General features: G+C 45.4%; 1 protein-coding gene across 3 annotated transcripts in view; it reads left to right on the forward strand.

Annotated features, from left to right (window-relative positions):
- Nucleotides 1–19590, forward strand: part of CASTOR2 (cytosolic arginine sensor for mTORC1 subunit 2) — a 144824-nt gene that overhangs the window by 112658 nt on the left and 12576 nt on the right. For all 3 annotated transcript variants that reach the window (XM_042025879.1, XM_042025881.1, XM_042025880.1), the window contains 6 exons: nucleotides 10437–10630; nucleotides 11490–11622; nucleotides 12926–13049; nucleotides 13637–13747; nucleotides 15122–15204; nucleotides 16762–16856. In XM_042025879.1, coding sequence (XP_041881813.1) covers nucleotides 10437–10630; nucleotides 11490–11622; nucleotides 12926–13049; nucleotides 13637–13747; nucleotides 15122–15204; nucleotides 16762–16856 — 740 coding nt within the window. The remainder of the gene's footprint in view (nucleotides 1–10436; nucleotides 10631–11489; nucleotides 11623–12925; nucleotides 13050–13636; nucleotides 13748–15121; nucleotides 15205–16761; nucleotides 16857–19590) is intronic.

The raw sequence follows: 19590 nt of genomic DNA on the forward strand, positions 1-19590 counted from the left end.
GGAAAGGAAAGGAAAGGAAAGGAAAGGAAAGGAAAGGAAAGGAAAGGGAAAAGGCACATCAGTTCTTGTGGGTCTTCAGAGATTTGTACTGGGTGCCTCTGATGAAGCAGCTTCAGCTGCAGCAGGTCTGGTAAATGTGCAGAAGAACATGCCACTGCTTGGGTATGGGGTTAGTGCAGGACAGGCAGAGACTCTTGGTGGTGTTTCTGGCCTCTGCCTATAATAGTGCAGCACTTGGTGGTTGTTGAACTCAGCTCTTTGTTGAGTCAACACCGGGATGCTAATTCTTTGCTTGAAGGTGGGGAAGCTGAGGTTTGGAGGAATATATGCTGATTTTAAAGGAAATACATTGTGTTTCATATGGTTGAATATCTCTCTCCTTCAAGGGAAACTTGCATTTCAAACACATTCTTTTCCCCTTGGGAATATCTGGCTTTTCTTTAATCTGGCTGCTGTCCAGATGAAGACCAAGGAGTCACTTTTTTTGGGTTTAGGTTGGAACCTAATGGAGAAAAAAGCAGCTGCTTTGATTTCTGCAGCCACTGCTGGTTTTCCTGCTTCAGAGGGATAGGAGAGGCGTGGACACCCCTCAGCTCACTGTCACAGGCACTGCTGGGGATGGTTCTGAGGTGCCACCCTGCTGCAGACACAGGAGGCTTAGGGAAAACAGTGTGAAATGGAAATACCAGCACACAAGTAAAGCAGAGCTCCTTCCTTTAAGTGCACAAGGGTAGCTGGCCAGATCACACCTCCTGAGCTTAATTTTGGTGCTATTACTGTAACACCCAGGAGCCACAATGCTCTGTGATGCCAGTATTTCACATACTTATTTAGTGCAAGAGAGAAGGACTTTGGCAACCAAATATTTAATGTGAAAGGGAAGCACAGTTATGGGAGAGGATGTGATATGCTCAAGGTCTCACCTCACAAGCTACTGACACTCAAGACAGGTAAGTCATATCTTGTGGGGCCAGACCACTGTGATGGACTCACAGCATCCATTTGCAGCCATTGCCACTGCCCCAACATTCCTGCACGTGGATTGTCTGTCTGGCAGAAACAAGGCACGTGTGAAACAGCCTGCAGCTCTACTTAAACATCAAAGCCAGAAGCCAGCTGGGCAAGGAGTATAAAAAAGTCTGGAGGAAGGAGAGAAAGGCTGCACAGAAATTGTGCATTTATGAATGCAGCACATTTCTTGCCTCTGCTTCTTACAGTCAGCAAGAGCAGCAGAGAGTATTAATCTGGCTTTTGCTGCTTTTTGCATTCACAACAGGCTTCAACAATAATATTCACTTTATTTTAGCTCTTCTCCAGAAATGGGCTTTTCAGTTTCTTCTGCTTGCCTGTATTTGTGCAGTAGAGAGATCCTGAACAGCTTCTATTAGGTAAAAGTCACTGGTTTTTCCAATCCCAGTGGTGTGCCAGGTGTCTTGGATTGCTAGAACTAGCCCAAATTCCTGTCTGCACCCTTAACTGGGAAACAGGGATGGGGATGAGCAGGGGACTCCAGACGTGTAAATAGATCAGTCAGCCACATGGCGTCATCTCTGCTCTGTACAAATACAGTTGAGGACATGCTGAGCAAAAAAAAAAAAATTAATTAGCACATGCTCCTTCGCCAGCTCTGGAACTAGCATAAATACATTCCCACTTGTGCTGCTTTTAGCAGACTAGCTACTAAACTTTCTAGGACAGTGCCACACCTCAGGATCTGCCTCATCTCATTCCTCAAAATCTACAAAGGCTGCGTGTCCATGCCAGCAGAGGTGAGGATCCCTTTAGCATCTACTGAGGAAGTGGTGCCTGTGTTCCTAGATAGGTAAAGAGAACCAACACCATACTGTGGTAGAAGCAAAGAGGGAGAAATATAGTCTTCAGCTTGTCTAATTCCCGCAATTAGAAGCTTTCAAACAGAAACAGAACACACAGATGTTCGCAGAAGGATTGCAAAGCCAAAAGAGGGCGGGCCCCCTCTTGGGCCCTTCTTTTATTCGGAGAAGGGAAAGGGGCGGACTGGGGGCGGACCCGGGGTGAGCGGCCAGTCACACACTGCTGGAGAGTTTGAGTTACATTCGGTTTTGCCCGCGCTTGGAACAAAGGAGTTCAGAACACATGGCAGAGGCAAGGCCTGGCTTGTCTTGGGGAGGGGGAAGGGAAGCTCGGAACAGGCAGCAACACCATGCTGTCCTCCTCCATTATCCCAGGGCATGGATGTTGTGCCTGGGATGTCTTTGTAATTGTACCATTAGTGGTAAAAATACAGATTTCTCCATCTTTGAACATGACAAATCCAGTGCTTTCCTGTCAGACTTTCCTATCTCATGCAGATACATGGGCAGATGTATAACAGTGGAGAAGCTTTACAGCAGTGTAGTCTCCCTTCCCTAATTTTTTTTATAAAGGCCTTGCTTGGGAGCTGCTGGATCATAGTGCCTGCAGAAATAGTTGTGGTCTGGGGCATAGTGAATGGGATAGTTGAGGAAAAGTAGGTACTTTACATAAAACGTTTCCATCTGTTTCAGAATATTCACTTGCCCCTGCAAACTGTTTACATGGACAGTGAAGCTTCAATGAAGATGGCTGAGATTATATAGTGTTTGCTGTAGCTTCTGAGGTGGCTGTAAATACCCAGTGTTAAATCCCTTGATGTGTTAGCAGTCATTTCTCTCTCTTTGAGAACAGGGCTTGAAAAAATGCCCCAATTGACCTCAAGTGCTCTTTGAAGCAGATTTTTGAGTCTACTAATTTTTATAAAATAAAGGTGGGATTAATGTGTTTATGATTTCCCTCTAGTAAAGGGCTTAGAGGACTCCCTTCTGTGTGATTAATAGCAGTGGTTTCCATTAAATGGACATAGGACCCAGAGCCACATGTGTAATTCCCTGTGTATGTAAGATGTCCTATTCACATGAATAGTTGAAAATTCAAAATGGTTATTGTACCAGGTGGAGCTTGAATTGAATTGTCAGGACAACATGAGAAAATTGCACTGAGTACGTTCACCCATCCTACAGTGTAAATCCATAAATAGCCTTTAGTGTTAATTACTCCATAAATTGAAAGAAAACCTGTAACAGGAGACAAGGACTAGTACAAATAAATGCAAGAAGTGAGGGAAGATGCACTGCTTGAAGTTGCTTTGGGAATGCTCCTAGGAGGCGTGGGTCTGGGGAGAGCTGGTCTGTTCTGGATGCTCTGAGACAGCTGCTCAGAGCTCAGGGAGAGGGACTTTGACAGACTCAGGGTGCTTGCTTTTCCCTAGAGTGCGTTCTTGTTTGCTTACTTCTGGTTTTCATTTTCTTTCTTTTCCTCTGTCTGTCTGTTTGCCTTTTATGTTCTTGATAGTGGAAATTAAGAGACCTTTGCTTTTCAAACCTACCTAATTATCCCTGGAATAGCACTAGCACAAACAGCTTCCTCCCTTAGAGTCAAAGCAAAGATGCTCAAAGAGGCCAGAACAAAACTTCCCAGTCCCTTCCATTCTAACCTGTTTTTAGAAATTCAAATCTTTGGGCAGGAATTTTCTATGCTGCTTTGAGTTAGCTGTGAAATGCTTCAGTTGTGAGATGTATATAAACATTTGCTGAACAGGTCAGCTGGTTCTTGAGAGCAAGATTTAGAAGAAATAGGTGGTTTGTATCCACTTTATGGGTAGGAAACTGAGGCACAGAAACATTGAGGCCAGATATATATAAAATGTCAAGCTGTTACTTCCTCACTACAGAGTGCGTGATTTTATGAACTTAACAATGTTCTTTTGACAGTTGTGTGAGTAGGATAATACCTAAATAGGAAATGAGATGACAAGTTTCACAGCTTCCATGTTAAGGGTATTTGGAATAAAAAAAACCTCTCAGTTTTGCATGCTCTGTTAGGAGAAAGTGTCAGAAGCACAGAAGCACAAAGTTAGAGGTGGCAAGGTTCCCTGCCTGTGGATCCAGTCCTACAGAGGTGCCCAGGCAGATGCCCAGGTGCATCAGGAGGAAATCTGAGATGCACAAAGAGCAATAAAAGATACATAAATTAAAGTTTGAGTCTACTAATTTTTATAAAATAAAGGTGGGATGAATCTGTTTGTCTTTCCCTCCAGTAAAGGGCTTAGAGGACTCCCTTGTCTTCTGTCCCTGTTGCTGTGATCCTGGAGAAACCTGCTGTCATATTTGCTGATAGCACTCGGTATCTAATGGACATGTGGAGGTTTAAAAATCCCTGCCATGCACTGGATGTCTCACTGCCGGCTCCTGTGTGTGAGCCTGAGCCCGAAGGCGCTGCAGGCAGAGAGGCAGTGCTGGAGGCACTGCGCTCCTCACGTCACAAGTCATGTTTGCAGGGCTGACTTCTGTTCCTGCCTCTGGCACAGCATCTCTGGTTGCCCAGAGAGGTGGTGGATGCCCCGTCCCTGGACACATTCAGAGTTGGGTTGGACAGGACTTGGAGCAAACTGCTCTAGTTGAAGACATCCCTACCCATTGCAGGAAGGTTGCACTAGATGGCCTGTAAAAGCAAGGAATGTGGCATTCTGCAGGAAAAACTTCTGTGCTTCCAGAGTAGCAAGGACCAGAACACACAAAGCTGGACATTGGGCCATTGGACCAACTTTAGAGCTCTTTCTGGATTTTAGCACACTATTGAAACTGATAAATAAATATCTTTATCCTGCTTTAACCCCTTTCACACAGCTTTCTGGAAGTGAGAAGCAAGAGTACTCAATTTCCCAACATTAAAGGAATGTTCACTTCGCCTGCTTTCTCAAAAGAAACGAGATTCAGGTGTTACCTTCCACCCACTCTCCCTTCAAGATTTTGAGCTCATGTAGCCAGTTTCCACAGTGCCTGCAAGAATAAAAGTTTCCTAAAATGTTTCCTGAGCAGAGATATCCAGGTCAAACACGTGTGTTTTATGCAGATGTCAGGGAAACTACACCAGTTGGGTGTTGGCAGTGGGCTCTGGGCATCTTAGCTCCCTGCTGGTGGTTGGGGCACGGCACACTCACCCAGCAGCTCCCAGCTGCCACACCCAGTGGCCTCTCCAGGCCCTCCAGTGTGGTGAGGCTGACAGAGAAGTCAGAAAGATGCCTAGGCTTTGGATCAGGCTTTACAACCTCGGATAATCCCTCGCTTCGTTTTAAAATGGGATTTTAAAACTGCAGAGCAATGAAAAGCTTCGACTGGGGAGTGGGAAGAGAACTTTTAATAAATATGAAGATCCTATTAAATACACATATACACATAAACTGTGTTGCCACTTGGCAGCAGTGGGTGACAGCTCTCCCAATTTATCGTGACTTCTGCAGTTGGCAGCACTTTTATTTTTAATGACTTACCATTGGAGTCCTGTTATTGCAGGAGCCTCTTCCTCTATCTTTTAAATGCAAGCCAGAGTCTAGCTGCCATTTTTGCAGAAGGAAACTATAAAAGCTGAAATTAAAACAGTGTAAGGTTTCTAAAGCCAGAAGGCTGGTCAGAAAATCCACAATATTTTTTATTTTCATTATTTTTTAATATTCGGAGTTAACTGTGGGTGCAAATGTAAGCCTGATAATGATGATGAATCAAATGAGCAATTGGTTCATTCAGAGCACCAGAACAAACTGGGGAGTAGCACATCACTCAGAGCACTCTGCTGTAATGTAAAAATTTGTGTGCTGGGTGAAGATAAGTGCTTAGGAGATGATCTAACATACCACACCGAAGGAACAAACCAGCTGAGGGTCTTCATTTCTCTCCAAGCACTATGATAAATCCATCATTTATCTACAGTTTCACTTGGAAGCTGAGAGGTGTCCTGAAGTGGGTATCTGATTGCCATAAAGTTGGAAGAGTCCACAGAAAACAGCTCACAAGGTGTCTTTGTGGAGGAAGGGAGTTAGTTAGCAGCGCATTGAACAGGATTCATCCAGCTATCAGTGTGGCTAGGTGAAATGCATTTCTGTTGTGGAACTGTGCATTTTCCAGTTATTTCCCCCTTAACTATAACCTTTTCATGAGAAGTGTGAACCCATTTAAACTAGGTACAGAAAGGGGAAAAAAGTTCTGGTGGTGTTGCCCTTTCTCAGAGCATTTTGCACGTTTTCCAGTGTCCTTTCGGAGAGGTGGGTCTCTCTCCCAGTGCTGTGCCTCCTGCTATGCAGGGTGTTTGAAACTGAGGGGTCTTCAGGGTAGAAAATGTAGACAGAAAAAATGTTGTTTTCCTAATGTTGTGCAGACTGGTACTGTCAGACTGACTCTTTGGTCAGGGTTGTAAACCAGGAGATCTTCCTTCCCTGCTTTTCTGTGACTTCCTTGGCTGCTTGCAAAGACCCTTGAGCTGGAATGTCGTCATCATCCCAGCAAGGATAGTTTAGGAGTGTCACATGGAGCACCAGCTCACAGTACTTACAGCGGCAGCAATTCAATCGTATTTGGGTTTCAGCCAATGTTTGTCCTCCTTGGCAATGGTATTGATTATTGGAGCTCAGGAGCCAATCATGGCCAATATGATACTCACTACCTCACATCCCAGGCTGACATGTGTTAGGGAGGCTGCTCTACTTCAGCTGGGGCTGCCAAATGGGCCAGTGAGGCTGTGGACAGACTCCATACCTTGTAAGTCACCTGTGCTGTGAATAAGCAGTTACGCCCTAAGTGTTATTTGACATGTTGGCTGGGTTTGGTTTGCACAGGGACTGGCATTAGTTTGATACCTGTGCCAATGGAGAGCAGCCCCACAGTTTGTGGAGCCCACCAGCACTTGGTAGCCAGCACTGCATTGCCAGAGCAAATCATCCTGGACTATCACAATGATCACATCTTGTTGAGACTGTGGTGTTCGATGCCAGAGACCATGGATGGAATGACAGCTTGAGTCTGGAAGCCTGCTTTTCCAGACTGTGGTAGTTGTCATGTTGGGCAGCAAATGATGGTTACAGAGCCTGCAGGCAGCTGGTGCCTTCTGCTACCAGCTCTGCAAAGCCTTACACAGCAAAACCAGAAAAATCTTAGGGCTTCATCCCAATGAAAGGTCAAAATGAAAACCCTGATTATAGTAAACTAAGCCCACATCTCTGACCTTTTGGAGTCTTTCTCAGCCAGAGTTGAGGTATCCTCCATGATCAGAAGTGGGAGTGACTGCACTCTGATAAACCAGTTGCAAGAGAATCTTGAGAGCCTAGCAGAGAAATTTCTGCCCGGTGGGAGGACAAGGCATGTGACAATGCTGAAGCTGTGGGGGCCTGGAGCTCTGTTCTCCTGTGGGGAAAGTGGTGTCAGTGGTGAGTTGGTACTGAAACATGGGCAATTCCTCATTTTGCTCTTTATTTATTACCTTATTCTGCCTCGCTTAGTCTGCGCTAATGTTACAACTGGTGGTTTTGGCTCTCTTTGGGTTTACAGCATTCAACAGCTTCCTGGCAAAGCACCATCCCACATGGCTTATTGAACACTATTTAGATGAATTTGTTGAACCTTCAGCCTGGGTTTGTTTCATTAAAATTTGGGCTGTACTTTTCCATCTGGTTGCCTAGTGGAAACAGTGTCCAAAATTGGTATTTCAATCACTTCCTATATATTTTTCCAAGTTAATTGAATCATAAGAAGCAGGTTACTTAAGTGAATGGAGTGGCCTTTGTCACACTTCATAGGGCCTGTTAAACACATAAACCCAAAATTTATTAACACTTCTGAGTAATTACAAGTGCAATGAGCAAATCAGCCTGCCTTCCCCCTGAGGAGAGCTTGATGAGGTCTTCTTGGGGCAGCTCATCCAGCGCGGCTGCTGTTGGAGTGAAACGGGATAATGCCTCTGTCCACCATGAAATACTGCATCTTCCATCACATCCCTGGCCCAAAATTGTGTTTGAACTGATATTTAATGAACTGCAGTCCTTGTCACCTGTACAAAGCGCAAATGTCATCTACTGTGTTTATAGAAAGGGAAATGAGTTTTGCTCTCACTGCCACTAGTGAGTCATTAGTGGACTTGAGCACACCTGGGATGTGCCCACTGCAGGTGGGATCAGTTGGTGAGAACAGGACCCTGAAGCATATGTAGCTCAGCAGCAGTTGTTTTGAGCCCTAGCTTCTCCATGCTAGGTGATGCAGGAAGCTTGGGTTTAGAGGTGCTTTTCTGATGCAAAGGGCTGATGAGAAAATGGTATTTTTTTGCAATAATTTGCTGCAAGCAACTTGCACTGGTCTCTCTGACATAACATGCTGGGGATTAATGTACAAACTCACCCCCTCTCCCTGGTGTCTAGTTTTCTTTCCAGTAAGCTCTGATTATTAAAAAAGAAACGTTGGCTTATGAAGCTAAACATCAAAATACAGAAGCAGAAACCTCAGTACCCCCACTGTTTGCAGTGTGTTTGCTCAGGGTTGTTTTCATGCCACACACAATTGAGGTTATTGAGGAGAGCAAAATGAATAGTGTTTGTTATTCAGTTCATTTTGGGTTTTCAGTGCTGTCAGTGTCTCAGGGAAGTGGTGCCTGAGGATTCAGAGAGGGTGAGGTTAGGAATTTATTACACGGTGTCTGGGGCTGTACAGAAACAACTCCCAAAGGTCTCGCTGAAGGAGAAAGAAAGGATACTGCATGGAGGAGCCAAGAGTGTGTGGACATGGGGACATGTGAGCACTTGCCTACAGTACCAGAGTGCTGACTGCGAGAGCAGTGATGCTGGGGTTTATGCTTTCAGACTCCTGCATCTCACCTCTGAGCTAAGTGTATAGGCCTCCCCTAGGATGTCTACTGTGTCCTTGCTGGCTGGATCTGCATCTGAGATCAGGTTCCTTACACCAAGTAGATTTAGCTGGGATTATGCATTTGTTCGTTGGGATCTGGATCTGACCTGTTTGTTTCTATAATTTGCCAAACAAAAATCTGAAGTCCAGAGAATCCTAGAGCAGTGTATGCCTTCATTCCAGAGTCTGCATCTGGTTTTCTGGGCTGTCAGTAGATTAAGGGTTTTTTAAAACAGTTAATAATTTGCATTAAATGGTTAGCTGCAGATTTTTAACTACTTAACCACAACAGATTAGAAGCAAGTGGAATGGAATTATTCTTAGTATTTTCCATTTCCAAAGTAATTTGCATTATCTTAGTATGTGCTTACCTTGCAATCCTAGTATATGTGTTATACCATCCATCCCTTGCAGAGCTGTGTGGCTCTTATGCTTTAGAGATGGAGGCAGGAGCCCACAGATGCATAGTGTGCCTGCTCTGCATCTTCAAAGACTAGTGATAGTGCCCAGGCTACTCTGTCAACCTCATCTCAAGTCCAGGAGTACAAAATTTGGTTTTAGATTAGAGTGGGAAAATGGAAACAAAAGAGGACAGAACAGCTTGAGTAAAATGTTTGGAGAAATTGTATGATAGAGATTTAAATCAAAGACCAATGTGCTGCTTTGAAAGTAAACCAGTGGGAGAATCCCCTTAGAATTACCTTGAGAGCGATTTCAGGTTGGAGTTATAATTTAATAGAAAGATTACAATAAATGCAATGATACACAGAAGACTTCAACAAAGAGTACAACCTGGCACCCTGTTTGTCAGGGTGCTGATTGCAGTCCTTTCAAGTGATGGTTGCAGTCAAAAGCAGTGGTCCTTTGGAAGTTCTGATCCTCTGGATCCGTTCAGTGGTGGTGATGCTGGTGTCCCAAGCCCACAAACCTCAAGATTATATACGCTCAGGTTCAGGCAGGAATGCTCAGTACCTCCCCCAGGGCAGGGAGTTTCACAATGGAATGATGTCATACCGTGAGTCATAGGATATTTTTTGAGAGTTCTTGATGGTCGAAGTTACAGCTCCTATTCTGGTGGTGCCCATTGAGGCCCAGTAGCAGAGATGACCCCCTTCAGGATGGGTGTGACTGTGCTGGTACTTCCCCAGAGGGGAGTTACCACAGCTGAGTCATTGGTGTGAAGAAGAAACACTCCCCTGCCTCGAAGGATTTGCCTCTTCTCCCTTATCTCATTTAACACCCAGCTGATAGCCTGAGGTGTCAGGTGTGCAGGAGTGTGCTGGGCAGCTCCTGCAAACGACCCATCATTAACAGTTTGTCAGGAATGATGTAGAGGGAAGTGGAATACACAGTTTGTTACCGCCCACACTGGCACTCTCCTTTTGTAACCACGACGACCACAGGCTGTTTCCACTTGGGAAGGTCAACAGAGCTGGTCACTGGTATCCAAGTGAATTGCTGAGTCTCCTGCAGTTCTCCGTGTTGTCCTTGACAATCTGTATGAATCCTGCCATGGCAATTGATGCAATCAGTACATGAAAGAGTGTCACAGTATGAGCCTGTGGAGCAGCATGGGAAGCCCAGGAGGTTGGCTGGATAAGGGGGCTCATCTCGCTCCTTGTGCTGAGGTCTGTGCTAAGCACATACTGGCAGATAGTGGACCTGGCTCTCTCTGCCTCTAAAACAAACCTCTGTCCTCTGCTTCTATCTCTGCAGAGCTTCCTTCCTCGGAACACTTGAGCGTGGCCGATGCAACATGGCTTGCCCTCAACGTGGTGTCTGGTGGAGGTGGCTTCTCCAGCTCCCAGCCCATCGGAGTGACCAAAATTGCCAAGTCAGTCATAGCACCTCTAGCTGACCAAAACATCTCAGTGTTTATGCTCTCCACCTATCAGACGGACTTCATCCTGGTAAGAGGACGTGAGGGAACCAGGCAGAGTTATTGCCACCAGATGAAAGTTCAGTTGGGCAATTCTGGGAACAAGTTGTCTGGGGAGTGGCAGAAGTACCAGTCTGCTTTCCCCAGAGCTCTGTCCCTTGTAGTTAGGCCCTCTGACAGGAGGAGCTTTTGCTATGGGATGAAGCATTTGTTGTCATGGGTTGTCTGGTGTCTAATAAGAGTGCTGAGCCCACACTACAGTCTCCTTGCAATGGAGATATTGGTAGCACTTCCCACCATCACTCAGACATTGCAATCCTAGTATATGTGTTATACCATCCATCCCTTGCAGAGCTGTGTGGCTCTTATGCTTTAGAGATGGAGGCAGGAGCCCACAGATGCATAGTGTGCCTGCTCTGCATCTTTGGTTTTCTGGAGGTTAGAGAAACACAGTGTCTGCTGTCAGGTTGGCTGGTGATGACCAAGAGGCTCCATGTTTTGGGTACAGACAGGCAGTCTTTCTGTCTCACACACACGTGTGTGTGCATGCACACAAGACATAGCCTTATTTCCTGAGGAAACAAGACTGAAGAACAGGCAGTGCTGAGTTGTTGAAGGAATGATGAAAAACAGGTGAAGCATCTCCTGCTTAGAAATCTCCACGTTCTTTTTACAGTCATAAAAGCACTTTGGTGCTTAATCCTACTGATACTCCCAGTGATATCACCAAGTGTGCTTCTTTTAAGATACACCTAGGTGGTAACTATCTGCTGGCTCAAGCAGGAGTCATGTGTCCACTTTGCTGTGCACTGAAAGTATGTACCCTCCACTGCAGTGTTTTGTCATTTCTGGTGCACGCCATCACCAGATAATCCTGTTGTCACCTTCAGGTGCGTGAGCGAGACCTACCCTTCGTGATGCACACGCTGGCTGCCGAGTTCACCATCCTCAGAGTAGTGAATGGGGAGACAGTGGCTGCCGATGACTTTGGGATAACAAATGGATTTGTCAAACCAAAAGTAGGTAAGGACCAGCACAGGCTCAGCTTGCTAGTGATTTGGTCTCCCTGGGTGGGGTGGAAGTCCTGCCTCCAAGCTTCCTTCAACATTTGGATGAATACTGTCGTAAGATGATAATCTTACAAGCCTATCCCAGTACAACCAAGGATTTGAGTAGGTTCTTAACTTTCTGAGCAGTGCTGGTAAGTTTGGCTGAATTTTGGCCTTCTAATGCTAGTTTCTCTAGAGGAGACATGCCTTTTGTAGGACAGAAGGTTAAAGTATAGTTCATTGTAGTTGCAAAAATAATGTTGTCTGTAGCCCATATTTCCACGCTTCAACATTCCAAAGGAAAATGGCTTTTCTAAAAGCTTGTTTTAAATATTGCAGTGATGCACAGAGAAGATTGTTTTTCAACTTTCATACTTCAGTGCCAGTGAGGATCAAGGCCACAATGAGTCCAGGGCTGTAAAGAACCTTAGGATGTTTGCAGGCTAGAGGAACAAGCATCAAGCCAAAGGGTACAATCAGGAAAAGGAACAACTTATATACGTATGTTTACCTACAGACACGTGTGTAATTTTTTGCCCATAACCAGCCAAAGCAGGGATCAGTTATTATGAAATACCACTCACTTTCATCATTCAAGAGCTAACAATCACCTAGTTTAAAAAAATGAGTCTTAAAGAAAAAAAGCATCAAGAAAGGGCACACTGAAACACATGTTGATAATGCACAGGTATGCAGTTTGCTGTGTTGCTCTGTTTACTAGTTCCATGTCTAAATGCTGGCTGCTTCTCAGCCACTGGCTGCAATGTGTTAGACAAACTGCAGTGTGGCAGCTGGTTTTTAATTTTTCAAGATATTATGGCAAAATAGGTCCCCAGAAATGAGGGAAAACCGGATGGACTGCTAACAACCACCGCTAGAGAAATGCCTTCCATAACCCTGCCTTTTAAATGGTGGAAGCCTGTATTTTTTTCCACTTTTCAGTTTCTCCTGGCACTTCCTTTAGCTTGCCTCTCACTCATGTGGATGCACCCAATGGCCTGAAAGCCCCTAGGAGCAGAGAGCTGGGCAGGGTATTCAAGGTAATACCACCCTATACCACAGGGAGACCAGCACAGGAGCAGATTGTCCACAGGCCCCTCATTCCCTGAGAGCCAACAGGGTTTCAGCAATGAGGCACTGCTTTATAAATACTGTGTTACAAATACAGCAGCTTTCTCTGTGGCTGCTGCCAGTGCATGGATAACACAGCTGATGAGACAGGAGTCTGCTGCAGATGTGGCTTCATAGTTGTCTGTGTGTGTGTGTGTCTCTTTCAGTTCAGAGGCCTGTCATTCATCCCCTTTCCAGTCCAAGTAATATGTTCTGCGTCACCAGCCTGGATCCAGATACCCTTCCCACTGTTGCTACACTCCTAATGGATGTCATGTTTTACTCCAATGGGTAGGTCCTGCAGGGAGATGGGCTTCCAGGAGAGGTGTGCCCAGAGTCTGGAGGCACAGATTCCCACTGCTTCTCTGGGGTGCCCTGGGATCTGCTGTGGCCTTGTGCTGCTCCAGTACTCTGCACTGAGGGAGGGAGGTTTCACAGGCTCAAGAGGGTTGTCCCAACAGGTGGAAGCCAACAGGTGATTGAGGGTGCCCAAAGACATCTGCTGGCTTTGGAAAACTGAGCATTTTCAGAGTGAAGGTGAGAGTAGCCGTGTGGTCAGTGTGCTGCATATCCACACGGGGCCGGAGCATGTACGGCTGGCTGGATTGCTGCCCCTTGGTGCCTGTGGCTCCTGGCCCACAGCCTCTTGTGAGGGGACCTTGAGGCAGAGATGGAGAGTTTTGTCAATTGTGGGGACTGGATGGTTTTCCACCTGCAAAATAAAAAAAAATAAAATCAGTATAGTATGGCAGGACTCAGTGTCACTTCCTTAAGTCAGTGTATGAACGTTTCTGGTTTCACCGGCTATATCTGCTTTAAGAACCTTTATTTTGTGCTCTTCTAGCCACTGTTAATGTCATTTTCTTCTGTTTCTTCAGAGTAAAAGACTCAGTGGTGGGCAACGAAGACTCGGGACATATTCGATTTTTCTCCTTTTCTCTCATTGAGGGTTACATCTCCCTGGTCATGGATGTCCAGACACAGCAGAGGTGAGCTTTGGTCTTAGAGTAACCCGAACCTTGAAAAAAAGGGATGTTCACAAAGGAGCAGGAAGCAGCTTAGACTCCTCCATGTTAGTTATTTGTACTGTCTTTGTATGTGTGTCATGGCCCTGTACACCCTGATACTTTGCTGAGTAAAACCTGGCATGTTAGTTCTTTGGACAAATTTTGGACTTGTCTGTCCAACCCCTCAGTGAAATCACAGATCAACGTGATGTAGAGTTATCTCACTTTCAAAAGAGGAACACTGGAGCAAAGTGATTTTGGCATTTTTATTCTGTTGTTCATTAGCTGTGCATTTAAGAGCAAAACCCAAAAGGAAAACCTGGTGTAGATGTTTGAAGTTTTCCTGCTAAAGGCCAAAATCAGGATGGGGATGTCAGTGATACAGTCCTCTTGCACTGCTTTTACACATGGATGGGCTTGGTTCGGAGTCTTGTTATGATGATAATGTCCTGAGTCATCCCTGTGCAGTGGGAACCCATGACTTGTTCATCTAGCAAAGGAGGGAGTCAACTGGTGAGAAAACTTCAGCCTCTGTGTGTGTGTGTGTCTCTGCTCCTGCAGCTCTGCAGCACAGGAGGCTCTGAGGTCTGGAGGCTAGAGAGGGTGCTGTACTGCTGAGATTTGCTTTTGACATACAGTGCAGTTTGGGTTTGGTTCTTGGGGGCAAGTTCCCTGCCACAGCAACTTGTTTTTCAAATTAATAAATTGCCGTCTTGAATGTTTCTCTGACCTTATTGGAGTAAACCTTTGTCTGTCTTCAAGAGGAGCCAGAGGGCTGGAGCTTCAGCCTGGGGTGTGGGAAGCCTGGGGGGCCAATTCATCTCTCTCACAGGCTGCCTGCTTAACGTTGGGCAAGTCTCTTAGCCTCCAGTCTCCTTTCCCCTGCTAAGAAATAAAGATCTCTGCAGTGGTCCCAGGGACCTCCCCAGATGGTAGGGACAAAAGCACTGATGGTGCTCAGACACAAAACCAGTGGTTACCGTTCACATCCCTGAGAGCAGGTATGGAAACATATTCCATCCCTAGGAGTTTCCAAATGCAGCTCAAATCAAACCGTCGGTCTCAACTTTTGTAAAGCTGGGGCACAGCCTGTTGCTTAAAAATTTTTTCCCATGCCTCTCTGGGTACCTGTGCCCACCTCCAGCAGCAGATGCTGATTTGCTGTAGGACACTTGAAAGGTCAGGCAGGTGCATCTGCCCCACCTGCCTTGAGTTTTCCCAGTTTGCCCAAGCTACCACCCCATTATAGTTGGCTTCAAACATCTCAAGGATGCAGGAAAAGCAGATCCCTCACAGGCAGAATCTGACACACTGCTGTGTTTCAATTGCTATGTTTGGTGTTCCTTTTTTTTACAGATTTCCTAATAATTTGTTGTTTACAAGTGCATCTGGTGAACTTTGGAAGATGGTGCGGATTGGTGGGCAGCCTCTTGGCTTTGGTAAGTAACATTTGGGGGATCAGTTGGTGTGCAGGCACTCAGTCACCTCAGGGCCTTCAAGGGGTATGGAAAAATCCATCTGGGGATGATGCTTTTTAAGAGCCAGCAGTTTAACATGACTTTGTGAGCTGAGATTTTCAAACAGAAGTCTGACTCTATTAAGTTTGACTTCTGAATATACTCCTGAAAGTGCTACATGCTCAACAGTTGCAGTTACATTGCATTCGTCGACTGGACTTCAGAGGTGGCTACAGCTGGGGCTCTGGTTAAAGAGAAAAACTGGACAAAAAGGTGGCATGGAAATGCATTGTAGATTACTGAAATCAGTGGTCAGAAAGCACTGTCATACTCCAGTGCAGTGCTTGGGTAATTCTGTGATTCTAGTAGACTTTTTATAGATATATAGGGTTGGGACTAGAGCATCTTTAAGGTCCACTCCAACCCCTTAATATTCTGTGATGATTCTGTGGTGAAACTGGTGTGAAATCCTGTTTCAGGGGCTGTGGTGGGCTGCAACCTAGGAACCATGTGTCCATGCTCTTTCAGAGATGCAGGGCCAAGTGTTCAATAACAGAAAAATGGATGTTAAAGATATATGGGGCTGGGTTTGGTGCTTTCTTCTTGAACATCATTCATTGCCTTTCTTTATACCTCTGTAAATCGTTCCAGTTATAATGGTTTTGTGCTATTGGAGAATGTGCGTTTGTGCCGGTTTGGACAAATTTGGAGGAAAATATCCTCTGACAGAAGGCAGGTTACAACCAGCCCTCCCCCACCAGGTTCAGGAAAAAATAAATTTTCCTTGGAGGAAAGTGAAAGAGATAAAAAACTATTTATTTAACAGACATACAGGAAAAGAATAATAATGCTAAATAATGAAACCTCTTGCTGTGGAGAGAAACCTGGGAAGATTTCAGGGTCCTTCTGTCGGTCTGCTCTCTCTCCTCCTCCTCGGAGCTGGGTTGTAGGCCCACCTCCGGGGCTGTGGTGGAAAATGCTCCCAATGTGTTCTGATGTTGAAACAGTCCAGAAGAGAAGAAGGGAAAAACCAAAGTCCCAGGAAAACAAAGTTCAACTCTCCATCTCCCTCCAGAGAAAAGGAGCCGAAAGCTGGCTGAAAAGCAAGCAGGGCGCTTCCTCCGCTCTTCTCGCTGCCGCAGCAGAAGAACACACAGGACTGTGTGTCTGCGTCCTTGAGCAACTGCTTTGAAAAGTTCACTCGGTTTTTTTCTCTCCCCCCTCTCAGGCTCAGTTTAAAGGCACAGAAAGGCACAAAATTAATTTCTGGGCATAGAGCAGCAGTAGGGGATACACATCATAAAGTCACCCCAAGACAGCGTTTCTCTGTAGCAAAAGGAAGGTAATAAAACTAAATGTGCAATGTACCACTGTGACCCAAAAGCTTGATTCTGTGAAAAAGAATACATTTTTTTACAGAGATTCCTTCTGATTGGGGTTTGTGAAAACAAACTTCTCCTTATGTAGGCATGGAACTGGTGAGCCCTGAGACTTTTGCAAGCCCCTCCAGACAATGTTTGATTTTTTATCTCCCCACAGATGAATGTGGAATTGTTGCTCAGATTTCTGAGCCTTTGGCCGCAGCCGACATCCCAGCCTACTACATCAGTACTTTTAAGTTTGATCACGCATTGGTGAGTATGAATACAGCTTCTTTGGAGCAGGGGAGATCTTTTCCCTGTGAGGAAACTCATGATGAGAATGTCACTTCTTATCTGGACAACTTGTTGGAGTGCTTTTGCTCCAGTGTAGCCCAGCAAACTCCTGTCTCCAGCCTCCTGGGTCAGAGGCTCCTGAACCGAGCCCAGCCCTACCCAAAGCAAAGCTTTGTCAGTGAATGTTGTTCTCAAAAAAGGCTGGTCTCAGTCCTTAAAGACCTGCAGTATGGAGACTTCACAACCTCTCTGAGCAGCCTCTTCCACTGCATCTGTATCTTTTATTAGAAATGGTCACAAACCCCTTCCATTTGCTTCCAAAAACAGTTGCAGGCTCCAGACTCTCAGGACAGTGCTGTGACAACCCAACCTTAAGGGGAAAGTGCTTCCTTAGATGCTTCCTTCCCCTTAAGGGTGGGTCATCATAGGTGCCTTTGTGTGTAGGGAACTTTTTGGACAGTCTACCAGTAGCAGACCCCTGCCTTCATCTCTTGGTGCCTGCATTGTCCTAACCTTTGCTTTCTGAGACCCATCTATTAGCTCTGCTGTCCCTGCATCTTCCTGGGTTTTGATAAACAAGCAATAATTGCCAGCATAGCAAGGGAAGGCAATTTTGAAGCAGATAAAGTTGTTCCCATGTTTTTTCTCATGAGTGCCCATAAGCAGTTGCAACACAGTCATCATCATGAGGGTCTTGCTATCCTTGGAGAGTTCTCTTCGTTTTTTATACTGATGGATAGTTTACTTTCCAGGCCTACCTCTGCTCTTCCTTTGCAAAGAGGACACCCTCAAAAATGAGGAATTCCCCTAGAAAGGGAAAATTGCTATGCCTGTAGCCACAAACAGGATGGCATTTCTCTTGGAACCCATTTCCCTGGTCCTGAAGGAGAGAGTCAGCTGCTTCATGCTATTAATTTTTTTTCTTAAATGTGCCCTTTATTGCATTATACTTCTCTTTCCATCACTTGCAAATTCACTGTTCAGGTCCTACCTTTGACCTGTAAAAGCTCAAGTGAGATCAAAGCAGGTTTGGAGGTTTTTTTAATTACTTTGGTTTTTCACAGTTGGTGTGAACCATTCACAGCTGGTAGGTCATGTGTGTAAAGAGTAAAAGTAAATATTATTTCAGATAGCAAAGGTGAAAGTGTTATATATGTTTGTCTTATTTTTTTGAATATTAACTGTGCTGAAAAGATAAGCTAATAAAACACCATTTAAAAATCAATACTGTTATCTTTGCCTCACATTTCTGCCCATTGTGTGGCCCCAGGTACCCACTTTTTGTGCAGAGCACAAGGTGCAGAGAGTGCTTCTAGATGTCAAGCCATATCTGGAGATCTCAGCCCTGTCAGTTAAAATAGATATTTAGCTGAAAACTTATGCCATACAATTGAGATGACTCTGCAGACAGCTCCACTTTCTATGGGGGCCATGCAGGTCTGCAGGTCTTCCTTACTTAAAGCACTATTTTAGTGTTTTTCTTTGCTACTTGCTGTCTTCTTTATGTATGCTTTTAAAAGCCTTTTCACCTGGACAGTGCTGTTCTAGTTGTCAAAACCTTCTATCCTTTGGAAGGTACATATCAAGCCCTGTTTTGCCTGACTTTGCTCCAGGTGTGCTGGCTGGGCTGGATGCTTGTTGGCCCTAGGGTGGTTTTGTTGGCCAAGACCCTGACCTAGGTTTGGTCATGTTTTCCCTAACCTTGCTACCCAGATACCTTGGCTTATAGTGACATTTCTCAAGGTCTAAGTGTATCTTGAACCCTTTCTCTAAATTCTCCCTTTAATTAAGGAAGCTCAGTACCTGTTGTCAACAATTTAGAGCACTGTATAAGAGCTTGTTGTTCCCTTTGATCTGCCCTTTTTTCTCCTGTCCATCTTAAGGTGGTTTTCGTTGCTGAATTTTTATTTGACCTGGGTGTTAATACTCCAGTCTTCCTACCATGCTGTAGCTGTAGACATTTGCCCTGGTAATCAGGATGTGCTTGAGACGAAATCCCTTTGGGAGACAATGCTGAGATTGGAACCTCCAGGTCTCTGGCATGTCCCCTGGGTAAGGTCAGGCTGGAGAGAGCCACAGTTACCAGCTCCCTCTAGAGAGAGCCTTTTCTGCTCTTGCTGCCTCATTTTCACAGGTGTCTTGCTCTCCTTCACCAGCGTTTTGCTTCTGAAGAGGCTGGAGCTGTGTCTGGGATGTAATTTGGAGCTTTGCTTCTTCCTTCATGGTTGTTGCTTTGATCTGCACACTACCTGAGAGGTGAACACAGTGCACCAGCTGCCTTGGGACAGGGGTCATTTCCAAGGGGCAGGGACGGGGAGGACTCCTCCACTGGTGGCAAACTAGGATGGGTCCTACAATGCAAAATTGTTTGCACACCTGTCCTGGAGAAAACCCTGCCGAAACATTTGTGGGGTGATTGATACCATTTCTGTGCTGTTAAGGGGTTCAGGCATTTTGCATGGAATGAAGGACCACTGTGTTTCATGCAGGAGATGCATCTGTGCAGGTCAAAGACAGCTGGCCAGAGCTGGCTGGTGCTGCTTCCTCCTGCTTCTGTCTGGTGCTGATGAAGCATATGGAGAGACCCACAGCACTGAGCATTGCTGGGGCTGACTAGAGGAGCGTGGTTTAAAAAATTGGCTCCTATGCTTTTTCTCATTATGTTATGTAGAGGAAAAAAGTCAAACAGCTCCTTCCGCTGCAGTGTTCGGTG

This window comes from Corvus kubaryi, unplaced genomic scaffold, assembly GCF_017639235.1.
Source record: "Corvus kubaryi isolate FWS band 111438036 unplaced genomic scaffold, C.kubaryi_AGA036_p1.0 37284, whole genome shotgun sequence".
NCBI classification, from domain to species: Eukaryota; Metazoa; Chordata; class Aves; order Passeriformes; family Corvidae; genus Corvus; species Corvus kubaryi.